This window comes from Epinephelus fuscoguttatus, linkage group LG17 (assembly GCF_011397635.1).
Source record: "Epinephelus fuscoguttatus linkage group LG17, E.fuscoguttatus.final_Chr_v1".
In the NCBI taxonomy this organism is placed as follows: Eukaryota; Metazoa; Chordata; class Actinopteri; order Perciformes; family Serranidae; genus Epinephelus; species Epinephelus fuscoguttatus.
Genome location: NC_064768.1, coordinates 22,199,317 through 22,224,020, shown reverse-complemented (window position 1 = coordinate 22,224,020; position 24,704 = coordinate 22,199,317). Strand labels below are relative to the sequence as shown.

At 40.8% G+C, this 24,704-nt stretch overlaps 1 protein-coding gene across 5 annotated transcripts in view; it reads right to left on the bottom strand.

Moving 5' to 3' along the window:
• Positions 1-24,704, bottom strand: part of csmd3b (CUB and Sushi multiple domains 3b) — a 471,159-nt gene that overhangs the window by 229,959 nt on the left and 216,496 nt on the right. For 4 of the 5 annotated variants that reach the window (XM_049601964.1, XM_049601965.1, XM_049601966.1 and 1 more), the window contains exon 5: positions 4,999-5,206. In XM_049601964.1, coding sequence (XP_049457921.1) covers positions 4,999-5,206 — 208 coding nt within the window. The remainder of the gene's footprint in view (positions 1-4,998; positions 5,207-24,704) is intronic. The other variant, XM_049601968.1, reaches the window with a different exon arrangement.

The window sequence follows — 24,704 nt, the reverse complement described above, 5'->3', positions numbered from 1 at the left end:
GGTGCTCTTCTGAAGACACCCAGCTGGGGGGCACTTCAGAGCGCTTTGGAGATGCAGTGTTTTTGCAGCTAAGACGCTTTGGTTGCATCTGGTTGCTATGTTACAAAATATCTGTGAAAGTAAAAATGTCAGTGCAAGGAAAAGGACTTGGTTTGGCCCTTGCTCTGAAGGAGGGCTAGAGCATATAGGGAGAGAGGACGGACTTGCAAGTCGATGGCCAGACTGTGGCCAGCAGTATTACTTTCTCCTCCATTATTGTAGATGAAATGGAGTGGTATTTAGGTATCTGACCCGCCCCTACTTCACTGTGACTGGATGGCTGGGTATAAACTAACAGTGATGAACAAGTTTTACACAAAGTTGAACATTTTTTAACTCTGAACAGCCAGGAAAAAACACCAAATGTGCAGAACTCAGCACAGAATAGACACTTAGCGCCCCGTCATGCTGTTGGCATTTTTTAGCACAGTGTAAATATATGGTGCTCCTATTGCAACGAGGGAAACAATGCTTTGATAGACACAACACTACCAGGCAGAATACACTCAGTGCACTCTGGCCGATTTAGCTAATCTAGAGATACCGCACAGATTTTCCCCCACCAGTCGACCAATCAGTTGTTTGAGGAGTAGATGGAATTTCAGTCTACCAAAATTTTCTTTGGTTCTTTGGTCATTGGCTCCAATGGTTGACATTCTCTAAACACAGCCATCAGGTGTTTTTATATTCGGTTGTTTTGTATGCAGAACCTGGCTAGAATTTCAATGTACACGTGCCACCTCAGATAGGCCTTGGGAACACATAATTTACTGAATCAAGGAGAAGACGGCTCACAACAGATTCTTATCAGTTCATAAAGAACATTGCTGACCTAATTTTCTGTCTGCTAAGTGCTAACAGCGCTAATGGCAGTCACCTTGGTTGAAGTCTGTCATCAAAATCACCTCCCAAGAGTGTCCATTTGATCTCTACCTCTCACATTAACGGGTTACAGCATGCTTTCCATTCCTCTTCGACAATAGCCACTTCCTTGTTTTTAACCAGTTACACAGTTATTGCTGATATATATTGTAAAGTTGGGATCTAAAGTATTAAGTATGCTACCTGCTCAACTGTTGTAATGTCATTTCAATGTCTCTTTCTTCCATAATCATCATCATTCTGATAAGACAGATAAATAAAGGTTGTTTACAGAGAAGGGGGATAGAAACAGTGTTGTTTACAGAGTGACTTTTTGTCAATATCAAGCCTCAGGAGTTTCCACGGGGACAAATAGGACAAATATCAACTGATGCGACTGTACATACACAACACTGCACACCAAAGCTACAGACGTGCATACACATTATGAATGCATGCACTTATATGCAAACAAGCACAGATACTTAAGCTCAGACAAAAAACATACATGAATGAATGTATCAGTGGTTGGACTCCAAGTCTCCGAATTCAAACTGTTACTACATATTTAATTTACAAGGATACAAAACAGAGACAAGCTGAAGATGCTGTGTGAATGCACAAATACAAAAACCAAACACAGACTACACTATCAGTCTCCAGTTTCACCCAGCCTGCAGCCAGTATCATCCTTTATGCCCTTAATACAGAACTCGTTAAGAGATGTTGGCCCATGCTGCCTCAATACGTCATGAAGTCCCTGCTGACTTTCCAGCACACATTCATGTACAGCACTGACACATTCTGCAGCACACTTATTCTGCAGCTATTCCATTCAGCCTGATTCCAGGGGTGATGTACTGTGTTGAGATATAAGGACTTTGTGGGTCACTGGAGGAAACTAACATCACTGCTATTTCCCTGGAGCCATCTGGGGATGATGTATGCTTTCTGATATGGAAGTATCCAACTGAAAAGAGGCACACTGCGGCCATGAGGGGATGCACCTGGATACGAACAATGCTTAGGTTCACTCTGGCATTCAAACGATGCTAAATTGGTGTAGTTCGTGTCAAGAAAACATTCTCCAGAAAATTACAACCCCACCAGCAGCGTGCACCATTTAAAGGATGAAAGAATCCACGAGATCAGGCTGTTTATACCAAATTCTGACCCTGTCATCAGGATACCTCAAAAGAACCTGGATGTTTCAAACTAGGGAACATTTATCCACTCCTCAGGGGTTCGGTTTTGCTGATATTATGCCAAGTCTTGTTTCATCTTCATGTTTGACAGGAGTGGAACCATGGACTGGCTTTTTGCTATGTAGCACATTCACTGCGAGGCTTGAAGAGTTGTGCTTTCTGCAATGTCCCTCTGAGCATTGCATCATCTTAAACAAGTCTTTTCATGACTTTTTCTGACATCTCTGATCAACAAGACACTCTTAGCCACTAGTGTGCTTTGTTTTCTTCCCAGGTGGGAAGCCGTTGAAGTCACTTCCTCAAATTAGGCGTCTTGTGCATGCTGAAATATACTTTTATAACTGTGTGTGTGCCTTGCTGTTGCAAACACAGAGTGCTTACTTACATTGATGGTAAGGTTGATAGAAAACATTTGTAAATGCGTATAAATAGTGTATTTGGCACTGTCACTTTAAATGTGATTTGTTTTTCCTATGTATTTTCAACTAGAACACTTTTCAAACATTTATTTATTTATTTACTTTACTGTTCAGGTTTTGACTCCTTAAACTGTGCTAGAAGAAAACTCTGACTTTAAACAGGGTCAGTTTAACATCTTCACTTATTCGCAACATGAGGGCAGGTTAATATAAGTTTTGCTCCAGGCTGTACATCTGAATGTCGCTACTCTCCTCTCAGTACAAACTATAACCTTATTATCAGCCTGGCTGCTGGGGGATATCCATGATATGAGAAAAGTCAACACACTGACCTCAGCGTGCTGTATGAGACTCGGTTAATTCAGCAAGTAAATAACTACACAGCAATACATTACATGAGCCAAGACACCGGTCAGACTAAATCACACACTACCAGTGGCCACCGCATTACCCCCCAAAGGCCAACAATCTAACTCTGAGCAATAAATTTTGGTCGTAAATACTCCTAAGAAGGTGATTTTTCACAGCAGTTTTGTAGGTTTTGTATTTGCCCCCAGTTCAAAATGAAAGCTTGACACAAATTTTCTGAATGGCCTTATGCCTCCTGAAAACTTGTTACAAATAGAAATACATTTAAATGGCATTCATGTCCCTTATGGATGTTTCTAGACTAACTGAGTGCATGAGTGCAGATTTTTATGCCAAAATATAAATAACTTTATAAAGGACAGTCAAATACGAAAGTAGTTGTTTTTTGAGTGACATATTACTGGTGATAATTAATGGTCAGCTTTCTTTACTTGGTCCCTTTTTGCATGTGTGTTGGCTTGAACTAAATTTGCAAATGTACTGTTATTTTGCAAGGAGTGTCAAAAAACTCAAGACAGTGATAAAGGTCAAATAAAAACAACGTAAAATAAATAAATCAAACATAAACCTGGCTTTTGACCTTTGTTTTATCTTTCTTGTCGGCCCGTCTTTTAAGATGAAGTGTTTTGCCTTTATTCAATGTATGTCTAGATCATGTAAAGTGAATATTATCACCATCTTTTTTTTCAAATAATGATCAAATATGTCATTTCTCAAAAACAAGACAACGATTTTCAGCTAAATAAATGCATGCAATGAAATGTGACCAGCAGAGCACACTCAGTTTCCACAAGCACTATTAGTGAAAACCAATCAGTTGTTGAGGAGCAGTACTCAACTGGGGCAGCTCAGGTATCATGTGCTTCGATTACAACTGCACACACACATATATATGCACACAAATACACACAGGATGAGCACGATGGTAGATGGTATGCATCTGTACACACTAACACTTTCCTTTAAAGCAGTTGCCTAACCATTATTACTTCCAGATCAATTAACCACGCACATACACTAATATCCCTGCCCATGATAAGATTCAAATTGGTTACAGCATCAGCAATGGTTTATCAATATCCTAATTTACCAACAATCGATAAACAGCCGGCACAATAAAATGCTGTTATGAGTGAACCACCTGGAAACGCATGAAAAAATAATGGAAAACCACAGAGAGCTGTTAGAAGTCTAACTAGCACAGATCAATTAATTCATCTCTAAAATACAAGGCCCATGGAGAAGGCCTGTGCATGAACATACACCCACACACACACACACCTATTCACATCATACATCAAGATTTTATCTATTTATCTTTTCCATGGAGAAATTGCTATACTTCAAGAACAAGAGATAAAAACTGTACTTTATATCTGTAATAACGTTTTCGTTTTATTACCTGTTCTTACTTGAGTTCTAACTTATTTTTATCACCTGTTCCAACTTTTTATTACTGTACTCCAAGTGTGGTTAAATTGTTCCATAAACTCAGGCGCTACGTGACTACACTATCTTCCCAGGAATGCCAGCTCAGAAATGTCAACTGAATCCTTCGCTTTTTTTTTTTTTTTTTTTTTTTTCCAAAGTATGGATTTGGACCACAGTCACATACAGTATGTCACAGCCACTACGAGCACAGTGGAGCTGTGCTGTTTACCACATTGTTTCCTGCTGCAGACCGTTCTATGAAGCTCGACCATTCTGCGTTTGTTTGGATGCGTCAACTTTAACCTGCCTGCATTTGTGCCATGAAATAATGGATATTCACACAAGGCATTTTAATAACCAGGCCAACCAGTCTCAACCTTCATATCCACCTCTGAATTTTGTTGTATTATATGTACGTGTATTTCATTTTCACCATCGAGATAATTGCATGCCTCTCACAACTGGTAATATGTCCCGTACCCTTCTGCAATTTAACACTGAACCCTGACTCATGCCTCCACTGCAATTCAGATATTGTTGTATATTACTGATTCTGACACAGATAAATGGACAGTTCCGCCACATCTGTACTGTCATGTTTCACAGCAACATTATGACTGTGACACACACGCACATGTGAATGGATGAACGAATAAATAAATAACGTGACTCACCAAATGGTTGGTGGTTCAGATCCCTCCACTTCCAGGTAGTCATACTTCTCCTCTGTCTGGAAGTCTGTAAAGATGACAGAGATGGTGTCTCCAGGTTCGGCCAATAGGATCCAAGTACAGTCGGCCTGGTTACCATAGTTGCCGGGGTAACCGGGACTGGTCACCACCCCACTGCCGCCCCTCACAGTGCCCCCACATGTGTCCTCAGCTGTCAATCAAATCAGAGTGACAAATAGAAAACCTGGGTTAGGGAGAGGAGGAGGGACCGAGGGGCGGACTTTTTTTTGTTTTAAAATTAAATTTCTTGCTTTTTGGATGAATTATTTTGATTTTCACAGCTATATGATATGGGGTGGGTCAATTATCAAATGTATTAATTTGTATAATTTACCAAATTAGCAATTTAAATCAAATTTTAATACACCTAGCATTTTACAGCCAGCCCAACTCCCCACTTCTCTCCCTCTATGAGGTGATTTCTCTTAATTACCTTAATTTTAGTAAATTACAAGTACGCTCTTTGCTAACAACTGCCAATGTTATTTTGTGGTTTGAATGTTAGAAATGGATGACTTTCTCATGACACATAAACTGTCAAGTCACATTAGGAAACCATATTGTGAGAATATGGAGCTCTTACGTCACACTTCAGATATGAAGTAGATATGCAAGAATATGCATGATAATATACAAACAGTCCTGATTATGTGGACTTTCAGTTCCCTGCCATTAAGATAGTAAATTCTGTTTTATTTTAGCCAGTTAGAATTAAGGGTGGGGTTTTAGGGGTTAGGCCGCAGTTCCTGTCACACTCAGAGCTGCTGTCCTCTCCTCCAATAACAAGGTAAGTTGTCCTTTTTTTCTCCAATCACAGATCTCCGCTCTCGTCTCCTCCAATCACCACCAAGGAACTTTGGATTCAACTGTTTCCCAATTGGCTGGTTTTGGTGTCGGTGTATAAATTAGTCTTCAATTAGTTTCAAAACATGTAGACCAGATGTGATGGTAGATTTGCCTAGTTTTCTTTAATACTCACATCTGATTGATTATTCATAATTGATAGTAGTACTGATTACTGTATAACAGATAAAGACACATGGATTGCGCTGTGCACACGGCATAAATTATACACATATAATTTATACAGATACACTCACGGAGAAAAAACATACTACATTGGACCTTGTTGTGTCACTGGGACATTGGTTGTATGGCAGGTTATTGAAAAGGGCTGTGCTCAATTCACTTTTTCAAAATACAGAGTGAATGGGTGAATGTCTTTGTACCCATTCTATTGAAATACCTCCTTTTGAAAAGGACATGCCTGTATTTCTCAGAATCAAATTGAGCCCAGCCACGTATCCACTGCCCCAGTGATGAAAGATGCAATGTTGAACCTTTTTTTCTGAGAGCGTACAAGTCCAACTGTAAACATGGTATAAATTATACCTGTATAATTTATAGTTATACATAAAAGAGGCAATACTGTATGTAAGACACTCTTACAGCGGACATGTATTTTCCTACGAACCAGTAAGTGCAATTTGGGACAACACAGGATTTATATTTTTCTGCAACACATGACACATTGATATCATCAGCATTTAGAGAAGATGGAGAAACACCAAATGTGTGTTGTCCTTAAACTGCACTCACTGATAAGCGGAAAAAGGCACATCCTTTATAAGAGTGTAGACAGGCGCTGTCAGGTATACATGCACATCCTTTAGGCTCACCCAGGCGGTGCTGCTTTGGGGGATGCATGTACAGATGACAGAGATAAGGTAGGGACCAAGCCAGACTCCACCCACAGGAGGGGTAAAGAGCGTAACTGTGGTCCAAGACTCACATCGAGCAACAGACGATAGAAATGAATAGAAACATATTAGAAAAGATATTAGAAATCGGACGGAACAGAGTGCACTGAGTAGAGACAGGAAATACATGGAGGATAACGGGGGAACATAAATAAATAGGGACAAACAGAGACAAACAGAACTAGAGTCAAACGAAAATATAGAACCAGATTGAAATAGGCAAAGGGTTGGTACAGACTGTATTGGATAGGAAACAAGGAACAGGATGAAACAAAATAAGTGGTTTGAAATGAGTTTTAAAGGCAGAATGAGTAGGATTTGAAAACACAAAATTCAAATTTGGCCCCTCCTTAGTAGCTCAACAACACCACACGCATACTACTCCTTCAGTTCCTAAAACAAAACCCAGTTTCACTCTCCTTAGCGCTGTGTCCGCCAATTTTGTAGCTTCCTTTTGGATGCATGCTGCTTACGTTTAGCACCTGGTTGCTACATTTTTATAGTCCAGCCCTCACACCCTGCCCACTCTTATTGGCTGGGGGCTACAAAGCCAATGCCCAAAGGCCGATGCCCAAGACTTCACAAAATTAAAAGAAATTTAGAAAATACAAGCAGAGGGCAGGATCTCTGAAGTGCTAATTGAGGGAGAATATTATCAAAATGAGTCTTTAATTTCTTAAGGAATATCCTACTCATTCTGCCTTTAAGATAGATTGAGCCTTTTTCCATAGATCAAAACGTGAAGTTAGGAACAATGCACGCTTTTCATTTGTATTAGTCTTAATAGGAAGGATGCTTGTGTCAAAGGGACACATGCTGGTGACAAGACGTGCATTCTCCCAAACTACAGGTGCTGATGAATTAAAAAGGAGGTAGAGAAATGCATTATTTATTCATCAACACTTCATTCATTAAAACAGATTCACACAGGCCGCTGAGTCAGTCCCACACACAGACAGAGAGACAGACAGACAGACAGGCAGGCAGGCAGGCAGGTAGGCAGGCGCTGACAGACAGACCATCCAGTTATTCAGATAGACATTTATTCCACAGCTAGACAGTTAAGGAGATTTGTGTAAATGACCCAACACCCTGAACCAAACCCTGCTGAGACCCCATCACATTTGCTAGAGAGCAATGATGCGGTAGTCCATGTGTGTGTGTGTGTGTGTGTGTGTGTGAGAGAGAGAGAGAGAGAGAGAGAGAGAGAGAGAGAGAAAGAGTCCGCAGCGTGGGAGAGAGTGCTGCTTGCAGGATGACAGCTGTCACAGGTTTATCATGACAACAGGACGTCCGCAAGCACTGGTGGATACGCACCCGCATGCGAACACACATATACACTGATACACGCACACTCACACACACACACACACACACACACACACACACAAAACTCTCCCAGCCCTCCAGCTTATTGATGTGCCAGTGACACTTGACAGACAGGTGGAAGGGCCTCAAGGTGCACTGATGTGTGGCTCTCATTAAAGAAGAGGAAATGGACTCAAGAAATAAAAGAAGATTACTAAACACGTAAGCAGCGCTCTTATGTGCAGTGGACCTTTGGTGAACTTGACATTATGATGTCGCATCAAGGGCTTTCGGTCATGATGCGTGTCACTCAAAATCCACTACTGTGACCTATAACATAAAACACTTTTTAATGATTACTTAAAAAAACGGGGCCGACTAAAATACTGATTTAGATCTGGAGGAGACCTGAAAGCCACGTAGAGACTCCATGCAATATATCTGGATGATACAGGATGCAATTAGGATCCTCATGTATTCTGTTGTGTGTCATCTCGTAATGGCGGGGCTGTGCAGAGACCGCTTCAGGAGCAGCTGCTCTAATAAAAAGTGACATTTGTTGAGTGTTTACAGGGGAAGGGTGAGAAGTCCACATACATATAGCCAACACTGGCTACCTTCTGTTAAATGTGCGTGCATCGGACATGACATGGAGCCAGTCAACTTTCCATGTTGCACCTGCTAAATTTGGACACCGCGTGCTCCTAATCCATCAATCATGATGGGACATCTGTGTGACAGTGTTAAACATTACGCTGTCTCCCTCACATTATTTTCTGGTCTCATAACTTGCCGTTTTATAGCAGCAGTATAAAATAAAATGAATATATAACAATTAAAGCAATCCCTGCATTAAAGCCGGTCACAGTTAATAATATTTCATATTGTTATTTTTCCCGTAATGATTCAAACATACTGTAGCTCGCTTTTAAGCACACTGTATTGAATTAATTATTTTCTCATTTTGTAATACTACACCACTTGAACTCGGTCAGAGAATGGAATATCATTACATACGAGGCTGATCAGCTTATGGCAAAAATCTTTAAATCCATTTGGCATTTAAATTAATCTGTCGCCGTGTCAATGGAGCACTGAGGTCACTGAAGCCACACCCAACGCATAGATGGAATTTGCTTTAAAATGAGACACAAACTGACTGCTACTGATTATAAAATCATTACAAGATGACTGATATTTGGAGCCCTGTTCAGTCAAGGTTGAACCTAAATCTGTGGGCAGTGGCTAGATTCAGGATCCTGTATTATGGATTGTGGTTATCCTCAAATCTCACATCTAGAATAGCAAATTAAATTTTCAATGAAGTTATCTTATTGTTCTTGGTAACAAACATTCATTTTGATTGTCTTAAAGTGTAAACAGACAACATTTCAACTTTTCACCCCCTAGCATTTCCAAGTAATATTATTGTCGATACCTTTGTCTTCCTCAGAGCCAAGCAACTAACAACAACACAGGATACACTGCTTTTGTTTTCCATAGTTACATCACTTGTTCCACCATCCGCCATTTCCAATGCAGGGGAAAACAAAAGAGCTCCCCTTTTCTTGTTTTGGTTGCACAGTGGTTGACAAACTTCCTTTGTGCCTTAAATCGAGCCTTTTATTGTCAGGGAGATCCGGTGGCAGACAGAACTGCATAGCGAAAGTGAGGCTTATAGGGAACCAATCTAAATGCAGATAGTGTCATTATTCCGTAGTCATTACATTGTGCAATCAACATTTACTTCACAGTGATAAGTTAAAGTAAAGGAAAACAAAACAAACTATTTCCCTTTTAAGTCTGCACCTCACCGCGAGCATGTTCTTGAAGTTAGAAACTGATATTAACCTTAGTGAAAATGATTTCCTGTGATGCGGGACCAGTACGTCTGATCCCACTGAAAATCATCACCCGACACCCAATGCATAGTTTCCCAATTTTCATTATCATCTTTGGAAATTTCTGAGATATTATACATGGGCAAAATATAAATTACAGTGTTACCCCTACCATTACCACCCCTATCAAAAAAATAAAACAAAATTGTACCTCAGGGTTGCAGCGGTATACCGTCAACCTGCATACCATGGTCGGAAAATTGGTGGTTATCATACCGTGTACATTTGCTTATACTATTGAATAAAAAAGCAACTGGTCAGAGAATCTCACTTGTGCTTGCACATCTCCTTTCCTCCTTTTCACACATCCTTCAAATAAAAAAAATGGTTTCAAGTTCAAGTTTAAATAAATGGTTTCAAGTTTCCACTATGACCAAAAAACCCTTCTGCTTCCATTCATTTAAGGGTCATTGTAACTGATAATAATAGTAATAATTGTGTGATACTGTCATATACTGTGATACCATAAAAATATGATATTTTCTGGGGCGTCGGTGGCTTAGTGGTAGAGCAGGCGCCCCAGGTACAAGGCTGTTGCCGCAGCGGCCGGGTTTGACTCCAGCCTGTGGCCCTTTGCTGCATGTCACTCCCTCTCTCCCCCTTTCACACTTGTCTGTCCTGTCCATTAAAGGCTAAAAATGCCCAAAAAAATATGATATTTTCTGAGACGGTTACCGTACTGTGAAAATCATACTGTTGTGCATTTGCCAAATTTCAGCTCAGTGTGAGAATCTTTACTGTGTTTTGCTGTAATTTACAGTGGTGGTAGTTTCTCTCCACTCTCTAGCCCCTTTCACACTACCAGATTTTTGTCGAATGCTGGCAAGCTGCGAGCGTTTAGACACACAGAGCCAGATTGGGGAGTTGATCTGAGGTGCCCAATTTTCCGCCTTGTAGGGTAGTCATATTGGCGGAACCCTTTTAGTTTAAAAAGACCGAGGCGGCCTTCCGCAACGGGGGTAGCTGTTGAAGACTTGTGGGAGGAGCTGTTGATGATGCCGCATGTGCGACCCACTGGCGGTGGATAAACAGGAAACAGCTGATAGCAGGAATTAGCGAGCAGCTAGTAGCAAGAGGGAAACGCAAACCTGACAGACACTGTAAAGATGAGCAACTGGGGAGACAAGGAACTGCGCGCCCTCCTTGCCCTTGCAAATGAAGAGGCCATTAACCGTCAGATGACGGGGATGGTGAAGAACGGGCCGATTACGAGAGAATTGCTGAAAGAGCGACCAACCGCGGTTTCCCTCCCACGTCACTGTTTACGTCACACACTGAGCTACACATTTTGTTACTTGCTCACGCCCCCCATTGCCCTGAAAAAGGCACATTCTGTATGAACAAAAGTAGGCAGGCGGCATTTTGCCGCACTCCCCGATTTTGCTTTTATACTGCCAATGCTGAAAAAAGACTGATTGGGCTTTCCTGCAAATTTGCACAATTCCTGTTTAAAGAGGGCTTCTGTTTCACAGGGGGCGGGGCTTTGTGTGTCACACATGGAGCTGAGCGCAGGAGGGGGGAGACAGGTGATGTGAGCATTACTCAAGTTTACGACAATTCATTAGCTCCCCAAAACCACAGAGAGACAGATATTAAACGACAGTAAAGGTGTGACTAATATGTGTAATCTGGTTACCCCTCCACCCCCACCTCCACCCCAAAGAGCCAAGTGGAAACAATGCATTATTAACAATGTGAAAGATTTAGAAAACAAAGATGAAGAGGCAAACCTATAGATGAGTGAGGGCTCTGCTATCTGGCTGCACTGTTCTGCTGTGTTCTGTTTCTGCTTTTATTTCAGACAGCAACCTGGGGAGGCTGAACTCATGCTCATGCCCTGGCGCACTGACCCACAGGAGGAGGGGAAAGTGTATGTGTAGGAGGGCCTTATAAGTTAGTTTGAGTGTGACTCTGTATGTGTGTGAGAGGAAGGGAGAAGAAAAGGGAGAGGCAGTGTTGACCATGCTGCCTTCATTTCTTATCACATCAGTGAGCTAGTGTTGCCCTTTTTTTGCCTCTGCGCACCTTGCTCTCCACTCTTCCTCTCTGGTTGTTGCTGGTTGTTGTTGTAGCACCACTTCTCTTTTCTTCCCCACTGGTGTCTGCTCCCTGCACCCCTCCTCTACCCATTTCTGCATCAAGATTATCTTTATAGTAAAAACAGCACATCTCCTCCTCTACTCTCCTCTCATCGCTCTCTCCTTACCCTCCCCCTCCCATCCTCTGTTCTCCCCTCCATGCTTCCTTTTCTCTTCCTCATTCATCCTTGCCTTTCACCCTCCCACTCTCCTTCTACATCATCCCCCCTTCCGAACTCTCCCCATCACAGACTCCCTTGCTCCTTCTCTCTCATGGCCTGGGGTGCTTTGATCACTCGTTCTTAGCCTCCTTATCCTGCCTCCCCTCTCTCGCATCCGTTCATCCCCTCTTCCCCACTGTGCTGTCATCAATATCGCAGTCATCTGAGGATTCCTTCTTTATCCTTCTCCGTCTCACTGTGTCTTTCTTTAAGATCTTACTCTCCCTGCATCTCACTCTCCATCTCTCTCCCCCTCTTTCTGCTGATTGATTTTATGTTTAATGGCTTTTCTGGCCTCATCTCTTTCTCTCTTCTTTTTTCCATACGCAGTTTCTTCCCCCTCTTCCTTTCCTTCTGTCCCATAACTCCATCCCTTTCCTGCATCACTTTGATAGGCAGATCACTATCACTATCAGATTCACACACACACACACACACACACACACACACACACACACACACTTATACACTTCAATCACAGCAGATCCAGTGTGCTGTCAGCCTCTAAGGATTATGGGCCATCTACATCATCCTCTCCTCTCCTCTCTCTTCAGGCTGTATCCATCCATCCCTCCTGCTCTCTTATCTACATCCACCCACCCATCCATCAACCTCTTGCCCCCCATATGCTGTAAAGCTGAATATATATAGCTGCCCCTCTTTCTTCCTCATCACTCCCTCCATACCTTTAATACCTCAGTTTGCCTGCCATGAATGACCGAAGAGACAGCAGGAAGACTGTTAAACATGTGCACACAAATGATCCAGCATATATTTTTAATGCATTTCCTCCTGGTCTGAGGAGTTACCGGGCCCTAATCAAGCTTCCTCAGCAGCTGCACTGTGTGCCATGAAGCCTGAATGCATAGAGGATGCAATTTTACTTCTCAATGTCACTTTCACCGTCAAGTCATGCGAGGATGCATTCAGTAACAGTGCTGGATGCATAGGAATAGGATCTTACAGACAGATCCATCAGATCGGCAAAATGAGAATTTGTATTAGTGGCATTGTGAACAGAATCCAACTTTTGGATGCCTTCCAGACACAATGTGCATACAAGCAGTGCGAAGTAAAGGGCGGGGTTGGCAGAAATGTGTTTGTGACTCACAATCAAACACTTTCTCTGATCTGACACAGCTATGGTTAGAGTTTGGTTACACTTAGGGACAAAAAGGACTTGGCCAGGATTGGTTGGTGGGATGGGTTAAAATACCTACAGTTTAAGCTTGGGAATGACCACAGTCATGCTTCGAAGACAGATTGATGAGACGGTACAGCTGATATCAGGCCATTAACTGGCCATATTTAGTGGTAATAAGCGTCAATAAGCATCACAGATATGGGTCGAAAGAGGCCTGCTACACCTACCATTCGTCTCAGACGGCAATTATCAAGCCATGAAATGGCCATTTACATTTATTGTTGTGCAGCAACCTCTTGTGGGTGTGATAATTATGATGGGAGCAGAAGAGGCCAGGTGATGTAGTGTAGGGAGTGAGAAATTCTGTGTTGTTGGGTGGGCAAAGGAGGGAGAGGTGATTGATGGGTCAAACAAACACAGGACTTTCATCCAGGATTTATGTCCTGTGTGAAAGTAAAACCTAAAAACATTGCAACTGTTTCGCAACACTGAATATGCTAAAAGCCATTTAATGGACTGATAACGGCCTTCTAACCCATATCCATGAGGCCAAAAACCACAGACTACAGCTATTTATTGGCCTAATCTGGCCCAAATCTGGTGCATTGACTCTTTCGGAAGTAGGAAATTAACAGTGTCAAGGTCCAAGGTTTTGTTGACCCAATCAACTACTCCAACCTCCTCCCTCTGCAGACTTTGTGACTCTTTAAAAATGCACCATTACTTCCTCCTTTGCTCTTGATAAGGGCTTTATCACTTGACATAAATGTATGTCAGGGTATTGGCTAAAATGACTGATGCTGTGGTTTGCATCCATTGGAGGCACACATGGTGTTCTGTGTACCAACTTCACTCCTTTCCAACATCTCACTGCCATGAAGAATATATCCACTACTGATGTTTTGGCTTTACGGTAAAATAATCCATTTTAATTAGTCTGCCCATTCATTCCATATGTCTGTACTTCTTTTTCTTATCTAAGAAGTAGGGCCACCATTTGCCTTTGATGCTGCTTCAGTCCTGCACTGTGTGTAACAGGATATTATTCTTCAAGAGTAGCCTGCAGTTCACTGAAGTGCAAATGAAACAGAAATCTACCATAAGAACTTCCAGGGAAGACATCTGACTTAATCTAGTTGTTCAGGAAATTATTTCTGAGTTGATTTAGTACCGTGTATGGAAAATGATGCATCAAGAGAACAGAGTTTGCACCATCTGGTCTTGTAAAAACTGTCTCGTATTCATTGGCTGCTATTCGACCGTGCAGCAGACATGTGGGCTAAAGGCATCCTTCTTCTTGCCAAATGTAAACCCATCTGGATGCGGAATAAATTATAAATTATTATATATGACATAACCTCTTCACAAGTACAGGTTTTATTCTCTTCACACCTAGAATGTGCCATTGTGTCATTGTAACCCTATCATAAATACCAGCCTCGTGAAGGTCAGGATGGACTATTTTTTTGAGACAGTCACTGAGATGTTGATTCAATTTAGCGGTTTCTTTTAAAGATGTGGGTTTGTGGGGTTTATATCATTCCTGTTTATATTGTCTATTGTCTGCTGATATACTATGAGACCCCCTCAGGTAGTCAGGTATCAACTGTTTTGTGTCTTTGCAGCTCTGCTGCCACATTTTTCTTTGAAAATTAATAAAAGAGATGAATGTCACACCACGTTTAAAGCAGACAAATACCCACATTCAACTTAGTATGATTCATCTGCGTAGCTGTCCTTGTAACTGTGATTCAGTAACTTCAAATTCAGTCCTTTTTATGTGCCGCTCCTATTATTCTTTCTTACCCTCGGATATTGCTATCATATTTTTCTATCATTCTTTTAAACCTTGTTAGAAACATATTGGTTGCTCTCCTCTGCTTGCCAGCATTACAGTTTAGACAAACAGTCATAGCGTTTGGGGCACGCGCACACACACACACACACACACACACACACACACACACACACACACACAACTAGTAACCATGCTGACCTTCAGCTCCTCCCACCATCTGTCCACAAATCAAAGAACAGATGCTGTCTGCCAGTCAACTAACAGCTCAACATTTAGACCAATTAGGGCAGAAGAGTGATTTAATGGTAGATCACCAGAAGGAGACATCAAGAGAGAAGGCACTGATTGATAGATAGATTGCTATCACGATTATTATTCTTACAATAGCCTTGTGACCCTAACAGATATAGTGCATCAGAATTCGATTCTCATTATACTGTGATTCTTCTCTTCCCATTATGGATACCATTTGACGCCCACTACTGACCCCCTTTAACTCATGTCCGAAGGTGATAATATCAGACATAATACCTTGACTATTGCAGAATAGCTTTTTAAAGCACTGGCACTGACCAGAGTAATAATGTTAAGGTGATACTCTGTTTATCCTGGGGAAATTCTGTTAGCTTGCTTTAGCAGGTGACAGGACTGACTCCATTATAGGGTCCCTGGAGCTGGGAGGGATGCAGTGTTTATTTTTGCTCAGGGACACTTCAACAGTACAGATCCTCCTGTGGGTTAAGAGTAGAAGCTCCCTCCCCTAAACCACCCTAATGACCCAACAGAAAGAAAGTAAGAATCACAGTAAAACTACTAGTTAAAGAAAGCCACAGAAGGAAGTAAGGCATGGTGAAGTGAAAACAGACAACTTTTCAAACCCCCCAAATGGTATTATTTTGGGTGCTGCTGTTGCAATCACAACTGGATTGCTTGCTATTTTCCTCAGAGGGTAGCAACAGAGCTATTTTTCTGTAGTCGGGTAAGACTGTCACAGTCTTCAGTTGCTCCACTGCGCACAATTTCAGGGTTCAACATTAATGCTTGTTCTTACTTACCCACTGGCCAAGTGGGTCAGAAATCTGCAAGCCCCAAGTCAATTTTTACTTGCCCCAATACAAATTGTTTCGTGTGTGGGATGAAAGGTAATTGCCATGGCTGTATTTTTTTGTTATATAATGTTGTCTCTTTGTTATAACTTGATGTGCCTTTTAAAAAACAATCCTGCTTTGTCTGTCTTGCTCTTAAACTTGTGGCAAACTGCACAATACATAGTTGGAGTCTCACCCACATCCTTTAACGCCACCCAACTAAACTCCTGTTTCTGGGATAATGAAAAAAGCTTTCTTGCGCTTCAGCTCATAAACTTTCTCTTTACCTGCTGCTATTTTCTCGCGAGTGCCTGATCAATACTGTGAATGTGCAACTCTCAACAGAGATGAGACAGAAGCAAGATGGTTCACAGCTTAGCTACAGATTCTTTTTACCACCTGAAAGGGAGTTTGTTGGTTGACCGGCCTGACATGGCAGTTTACTTTGTTTGTCTTTGGTAACTTGTAGGGATGCATGATATTGGAGTCTTTGCTGATATCTGATATGCCGATATATAACAACTCATTTGGCCAATAACCAATACCGATATAGATTTATCTGTATTTTATGGAAAATTGTGCAACTTCCTTCGTTGAATCCTCTGACTGAATGTATCTATTTATCTGTATAATTTCACCCTGGTTTATCTTCATTTATGTCGACCTACTTATGTAATACCCTGGTTTAAGAACATATATTTGTGTTTGCATTGTGTAGTACCAGTATACCACTGTCTGATTTATATGCATTTAAAAAGAACGTTTCCCTTAAAATTGGAAAAGCCCGAAGGAAAATAATAGTTCACAGCCTTTTGTTCTGTAAGGGTTTTTACTTTGTGGTGGTTTAAGAAACTTGTAAAACAGAGTTTGCTTAGTAGAGTTCAAGTTGAATGGGTGGTAATTTGCTTGTTAATCTGTCAGTCTATCACAGGGGCATAGAAAAAGAAAAGGGTCAGACTTGACAACCCTGGAGAGATGGTGGCATGGAGGAGAGCAGCCAACAGTTAGCGGGAAAAAGTACAAAACAGTGAGCTGACAAGAACTGACTGTAAGCACGGGAGCATGCAGAATGTGGGGCTTTTGTTCGGTGACTGAACTCAACAAACCTCTAGCATCTAGTTAGCTACTTTAGCAGCTTTTAACCAGTGAGGACTTAAGTTCACCCGCTGTTAGTTAGCTTAGCAGTTGAGTTTATGTTGGATAGAGGATCAAGAGAGAATAATGCTACATCTGGACAGGATAACACAGCACTGCAGGACTCATCCTTGGACACTGTACGTTTTTTGGTATCAGCCTTTAGATTTAAAACTGTTTTTTTTTTTTTTTCTGTGGACCTCATTAGGCAGCGGCCTCTGAATTTACTGTAGTCAGGACGGTGCAATGCTCTCCCCTGAGCTGCTGCGTACATACTACATAGACTTTCACAGACTGTAACATATCTGTGGGCCCAATTGTTTTATTGTTTGATTCGTGCAGTTTGTTAATACACTGAGATGACAAACTTCTTTTGGTGTCTGGTTACTTTATGGTGATTGCGAGTATTATCTTCACTCAGGGGTATCAGCATTTCGTACTACATTGTAAGTAATTTTGCAAGTTGGCAATATCTCTTTCAGATATGTTGTTTTGGTACCTGAGCTGTATCATTTACCTTATGGTTTGTACATGTTCACTTTGTTAATCACGATAAAAAAAAAAAGCAGTTTGCCATATCGGCAGAAATTATGCATGTGGACAGATTCCAATATTTCATTTAAAGCCAATATTGACCAGAACTGATGACATGCTGATATTACAGTGCATCCCTAGTAACTGGGGATAGATAGTGACAGCTACTGGGGAAAACAAAAGTGGTGTCATTATTCTATTGCCATGAAATTGTGCAGACAACATTTACGTCATAATGATAAGTTATAGCAAAATAACTTTTCTATTTCCTTTTTAAAATAGAAGACAAATTACAGAGAAAGGCAACGGAATGGACAAAAAAACAGAAAGTTGACAGTAAACAAAAAAAGAAGGTGAATAGGAAAAAAAAAACTGTCTCTTTCACAGTATTGAGATAGATGAGTCTAGCATCCCTGTTTTCTCATTTGGTCATTAAGCAGAGTTTCTAAATCATCAACCGTAACGACAAACTCCTAAAGTCGTGATTTATAAGCATTACCTCTCATTTGTTCACCTCTTCCTGTCTCCCTGTCTTTTATCCTCTGAGAGTGGGTGTGTCTGAATGTCTGTGTGTCTGTGCGCACGTTTGACAGTGTGCGTGTGTGTGTTCACCTGTGTCCGTCCCTGACTTTGTGTGTGTGTGTCTGCCTATTTGAATGTGCTTTCATTCGTGTGTGTAGGAGAGAACCTGGGTGTTGGTGAGTGTTAAATGTCATCCCTGACATCTTAAACAAATAGCTGCGTAGTCAGAGTTTAACGCATCGCAGCCCTGACGAAATACATTCTGCTCTTGTCTCTAGCGTCCTTCTTTCTTTCTCAGTCCTTCCCTCTCCTGTGTGGCCTGCAGGGGAATGTATTATACACAATTAAACACACTTGCACACATGAGCACATTTTAAAAACTACACTCCATTACCAGTTTATTAGGTACAACTAGCTAAAGAGAGGTGTTCTGTTATACAGCCTCCCCTGACCTGTTAGTATAACACAATATAAGAGATAATGTTAATGCTGACTGCAGAGGATGATAATGCAAATGCTTACACCAAGGACTTGACAATCCAAACGCCACCCCCAACACACAATGGTTCAGAATCAAAGATAGCTGAAAACACATCAGCATTTGTGCTTAGCATGACATCAATCCCAAAGCTTCTATCACATAAGGTGGAGTTTGGCATGATGGGTGGAGTTGTGGAAGTAAGCAGTGCTGGCATCAGAGTAATGGTGAGAACTGACATGAATGTTCACAAGACAAATCCACAGCATCTATCAGCTTTCACTGTATGTGAATAACAAAGGTATGTAAGATGATTGTTGAATTACAAAAGAGTACAGGAGCAAAGACATAAAGTGATACAATGAAATAAAGATGACACACTTTGAAAAGTGATGTGTCTTTCCAGAAAAGAGAATTATTAGATTACTGTCACCGAGTATCGTCACAGTAATAAGGTGCTGTCACAAAGAATTTGATAGCAAAATGCCACATGTCTCCAGTGATGACAGTCTCTCAAAAAATGCTTATGAGACAAAACTTAAAATGGCCACTTCCAAATAGTTTCTGACAGGCCGTCTGTAGCCTGTACAGGCGAACGCAATACGTCCTGACACAGATCAAACGCGACCATACAGTCAGATGTTAGTCTTTGTGCGGTTGACATTTAGCCCGACATGATCGATGTATAGACAGAGACATGCTAATCAGTATCAGTGAGAAAAAGTCAGCGAGCTGCTCACATGTACAAACCACCATCAAAGCAAATCACTCCTTTTCATCAATACTTGGGCATACAAATGCAAATTAATACCAGGAAGTAACAAGCTGTGCTGCACAAAGGTGTCTACATTTACAGATTTCCCCAATTATTTAAACACAATTCCTGAAACTACAGCTTGTTTCCTCAAAACTCTACACACAAACCTGAAATGAGCTAACCATTTTGTCAAAACACAACAAATCCCTTGTTCTGCCTTTTCAAAACTGATTCTTTCCGAAAATTACAGAGCTCATACAGAGCATTCATTAAACAGTGATAAATTTAAAACACTGCCATCAAAATACCTTAAACATATGTTTGCTTTCATGTGACCATTTTCATATTTAAATGTAAAAAACAGTGTGATACTTGTTTTGTTTTCTACTTTCTACTTTTTTATTCCAGAAGGCTGTAATTTTTTACTACATACAGTATGAAGACTGTTGCCATATTGTAATCCAGTACTGTAAATCAGATAAACTAGAGTTGTACCGATACTGATACCAGTATTGGAAATGCCTCTGATACTGCCTAAAATGCGGTATCAGCAAGTACAGCCTATGACCAATCCGATACCACATAATGCCTCATGTCATTATACATACGCACGCTACAGGCAAACGAAAGGGAGCGGAGTTTAAAAAGCATTCTAGTGTAGCCTTTAAAATCTTTTTTAGCAAACTGTGTGGCTGCACGTTAACCTGTGTCTTGATCTGTGTCAACACTGGATAATAATGATAAAAAAAAAAAAAAAAGTTTTGTGGCATTCATTCTACTATTATGTATTTATTTCTTAATATTTTACGTAGAGTTTTAGGAATTGAGACATACAACAATTCATATCCCATCCATTTTTATTTTACGCGGTGGTATAAGATCGGTACTCGGTATCGGCAGATAGCTAAGGTTCAGGGATCGGAATCGGTATTGGGAAGGAAAAAGTGGTATCGGTACATCTCTAAGATAAACGCTGCATTGAAACATTCATTGTATCAGAATACGATACAATGCGCATTGGTCTATACAGTGAGCACCAGTTGGGCTAAACTCGCAACCCAGCTTCATAAAGTCAAACTGTAAACTTACTATAGTTGATACAGAAACATTTATAGACTACTGAGAATACACAAGTGTTTCCTCTGGTGGCAAAACTTACGTCAAGAAGTCAAAATGAGAAAAGCTACAGTGAGAAAATGTTTAAACTGTCTTCTGGAGCTGTAATTTCTAAAAGGTAATAAGGCATTCTTCTTCTTCCTCCCTCTTCTTCTCCTATCTGTTCTCCATGCTGCACAGTGGAGGTCACATGAAGCCTCTTTATGCTCTGACACATGATTGGACTGTTTTGCCGATTCATTTTTTCAACAGGTGAGATGTGAGTGAGACCAATTGGTAATTAGGACGTGGCATTTTGAAGGCCATTGCTTTCCGTGCTAAATCACGCAGTTTGTACTCGGAGTTCTGCAAAAATGTGATTTAAAATTTCTATATGAATGAAAACACTGACATTGTGCTGAGAGTTTCGCACGCTTGAGTCCGGTTGCTGATACTGGAGCTTCAAGGTTTTAGAATTGTGTGCATAGTTTCATTTTTCTCGTGTATGCAATGGAGAACAACTGTGCATCTAGTCTGGCCTTCAATAATTTAAACAATACTATAGCTCGCTTAGCTTGACATATTCCCTTAAAGTTGGCAAACTTACAGCAATAATCACGTCATCAGCAATAGCATTTAAAAAATCCATGTTTTAAAGACTGTAGATGATTTAAATCCTTGAAATGATATCTGACAACATGTAAGTCTGGACACCTCAGTATGAGGAAGAAATGGATAGCTGAGAGCTGACCTGACTTGTAGAAAAGGTTTCAGATACATTCACTTGTGTTGAAAATGCTGAAAACCCTTCCATGCCAGAGAGAGAAATTGCTGTGTTACATAAAACAGAGCAGAAAGATGAGAAACAGGAGGAGAGGGGACAAAAACTGATCAGAAGAGATAAAGCGAGACTGAGATAGAAAGGAAAGACAAGGAGCAGAGAGAGGAGGGGGAAAGTGCAGCATCTGCGACGACTTTGAGACTCTCATTCAATTAGCGTATCATTGGTGAAAATAGAAAGTAACATAATAAGAGCAACAGCAAAACAAAGAGATGTTTGTGATGCTCCTGTGATCACTGTCTTTGCTTTTATCTGTATTTATGTTGTTTTTTTTGTTTTTTTGCTTTTTAAAGCAAAATTCTAAACCTGCTTTGGTGTATACATTTTATTCAACCTGACCTGTGAGAAAGAGAATACAACATATAACAGACACATGCATAAAATGGTGTTTTGTGTTTTTTCTAAAGCCCACACTGTAATTTGAATATTCAAAAGAACTATATTCCGTGCTGTTCAGAACACATGCTACAGTGTTCTCATAAATTTCTTTCACAGTGACGTCAATGAAGTAATTCTGAAAATGAGAGCTGCACATAAAGTGATGTTTAAAAACGGCCTCTAATGAATGACTACATAGATGAAGTTGGATAGTTAGAATGTTCCCATCTATCCCCATCATTCAACACCCTTAACAGCAGCAACTATGAGCTTTTTCAGGACAGACCCATCCATATAGATGCATTAAGTTACAGTTTGAGAAGTGGTATCTATCATCCAGCTGTCATAAAATTCTGATGACTAGTGATAAAGACGTAAGAGAGAGATAGTCTCATAGAGAGACTTGGGGAGAGGGAGGGTGAGAGAGAGAAGTTAGCTGAGGGAAAGACGGATGACAGACCAAACCAAGATGATGACAGATGATTTAATGAAGAACTGACTGGCTGGAAGGAAAGAAAACCAATTAGAAGACACAACAGAAGCGTGGGGAGAGGGGGGAAGAGATGGAAAGAAAGAAAAGGGAAGGAAGATGGATGAATATTGGATAGAGATGGATCAAGACAGCGATTGAGAGGATTAGCAAGAACAATGGTGAGATAAAGAAAGAGATGGAGAAATATGAATACAGAGAGAAACACCGAAAGACAGAGGTGGGGAGACGCAGACAGACGAAATTTCGATGCAGACAGAGACGGGGAAGGAGGAAGAAAGATCGACGGATAGAAAGATTTAGAGATAACAATTTCAGATTGTATCACAGAGAGAAATAGACAGATTTGAGTGTTATGATGTGTGTGTGTGTGTGTGTGAGGGTAGGTGGGGTGGGAGCTCATGAGGACTGAAAGATGGAGAAAATGTATTTCAAGGATAAAGAAGAGCTAAATGAAATCCTTCAAATAGAGGACATTTCGCCAGTGCTTACTTTGCTAAGAAGATAGTTTTCGGTGAAGGTCTTGGGTTGGGGAATAATGATATGATTGAGGACATGTATCACAGTCACATGCAGAATTTGTTAAGAATCTCAACAATAATGCGACAAAACCAGAAAGGAGCATGCATAATGGAAAACCCAAGGATTATCTGTGTGAAACTGTAGGTCTGTCTGCCCATGCATGTGTGTATCTGGCTGATACCCAAACAGTGTGTGAGTGTTTTGAACTGCTCATCGCTTGTGGTTTTGTCTCATTCCATCTCTCTTGAATGTTTTATAGAAAGAGAGAGAACAAAGTGCTGGAAACTTTCTTTCTACTGCAGCCTGAAGCACCTTGTTTTTCCATTTTTCTTCATTTTTCAAGGTTTTGTTTCTTCCTCCCACTCCTCACCTTCTCAGTTTCTGACCATGAATTCGGTATGTATTCAATGTGGCTGCTCAAATGAATGCTGCTTGCTCAACGCTGCCAAAGAACCCAACGCCAGTAAAGTAATCTTCCGCCGTCTTTGTCTGTCTGCTTCGCATCCTCCTCTGCTCATTCCTTATCTCTCTATTTCACCAGAAAACGTTCACTCCACCAATCACTCCACCCTCTTCTAGGAAGGGTCTATTGCAGGCACTTTGAAATACTCAGAGATCAATACAGGAACTGCCTTATATCAAGATGTGTGTTTGTTTGCACGTATGCCCTGTGTGAGCATGTGTATGTGTGCATGTCTGTTGGTGGGTACCGTGCATTCGTGAGTGTCTGTGAGTTAGTGTGTGTTTGAATTATTCATGAGGCTAAAGTGCTCCTCTGGGAGAAATGCAATGCAACACGCTTCTAATATCTTATTCACAACGTGTCTTTCTGTGTTTAAAACATGCATCGCCTGAGGAGATTCAAGTTTTCAAACCTGAAAACTGTATATTGTGCAACCCATTTCAATATTATATGGTTAATACTCACAGCGTCCTCAAACAATCTTCACAGTGCATAATCCTCACATACTGTTTTACAGTCCCGAACAGTGTAGAGCCATCATGCTGTATGTCTTATCCTCGCGCATACATCATACAGTAGAACCTTTAAACAAATTCCATGACTATTTTTGTCATGAGCAACATTATATATTGGATTAAAAAATGTAAATTAATCGGAATACTTTTGAATAACTTCAAAATCAAACTTTGAAAATATTTCACCTTATACTCAAAAAATGAAAGCAGCCACAAAAATCTGAGTTCCACAAATGTTTAAACCTCTCCAAATATTTTCAATGCAAATGAAAAGCATTTTGCAAATTCAGTATTTACAGTTGGCCAAATGAAATTATCCTTGCAAAACCGGTACTGGCATAAACTGCAGGTGTACCGTGTGTATTCCACAACATTCAGTTTCTGAAGTTGAAGTGAAGGCGATATTGCCAGGAATGATTTTGGAAGGACTGCTGCTACTTGAACCTTCCATCGGGACTCAACACTGCTCTTTTGTCTCCTGCCATCTCCGCCACAGAGTGGAGCACTTGTCTGAGAAACTCCGTATGTCAGACGTGTTTTTCATGAGTTGACAGAGCATTGTTACATTATTCACTTTTGCAAATGTAATATGGGCTGATTAGAGTTACTTTTTTGTAACCTT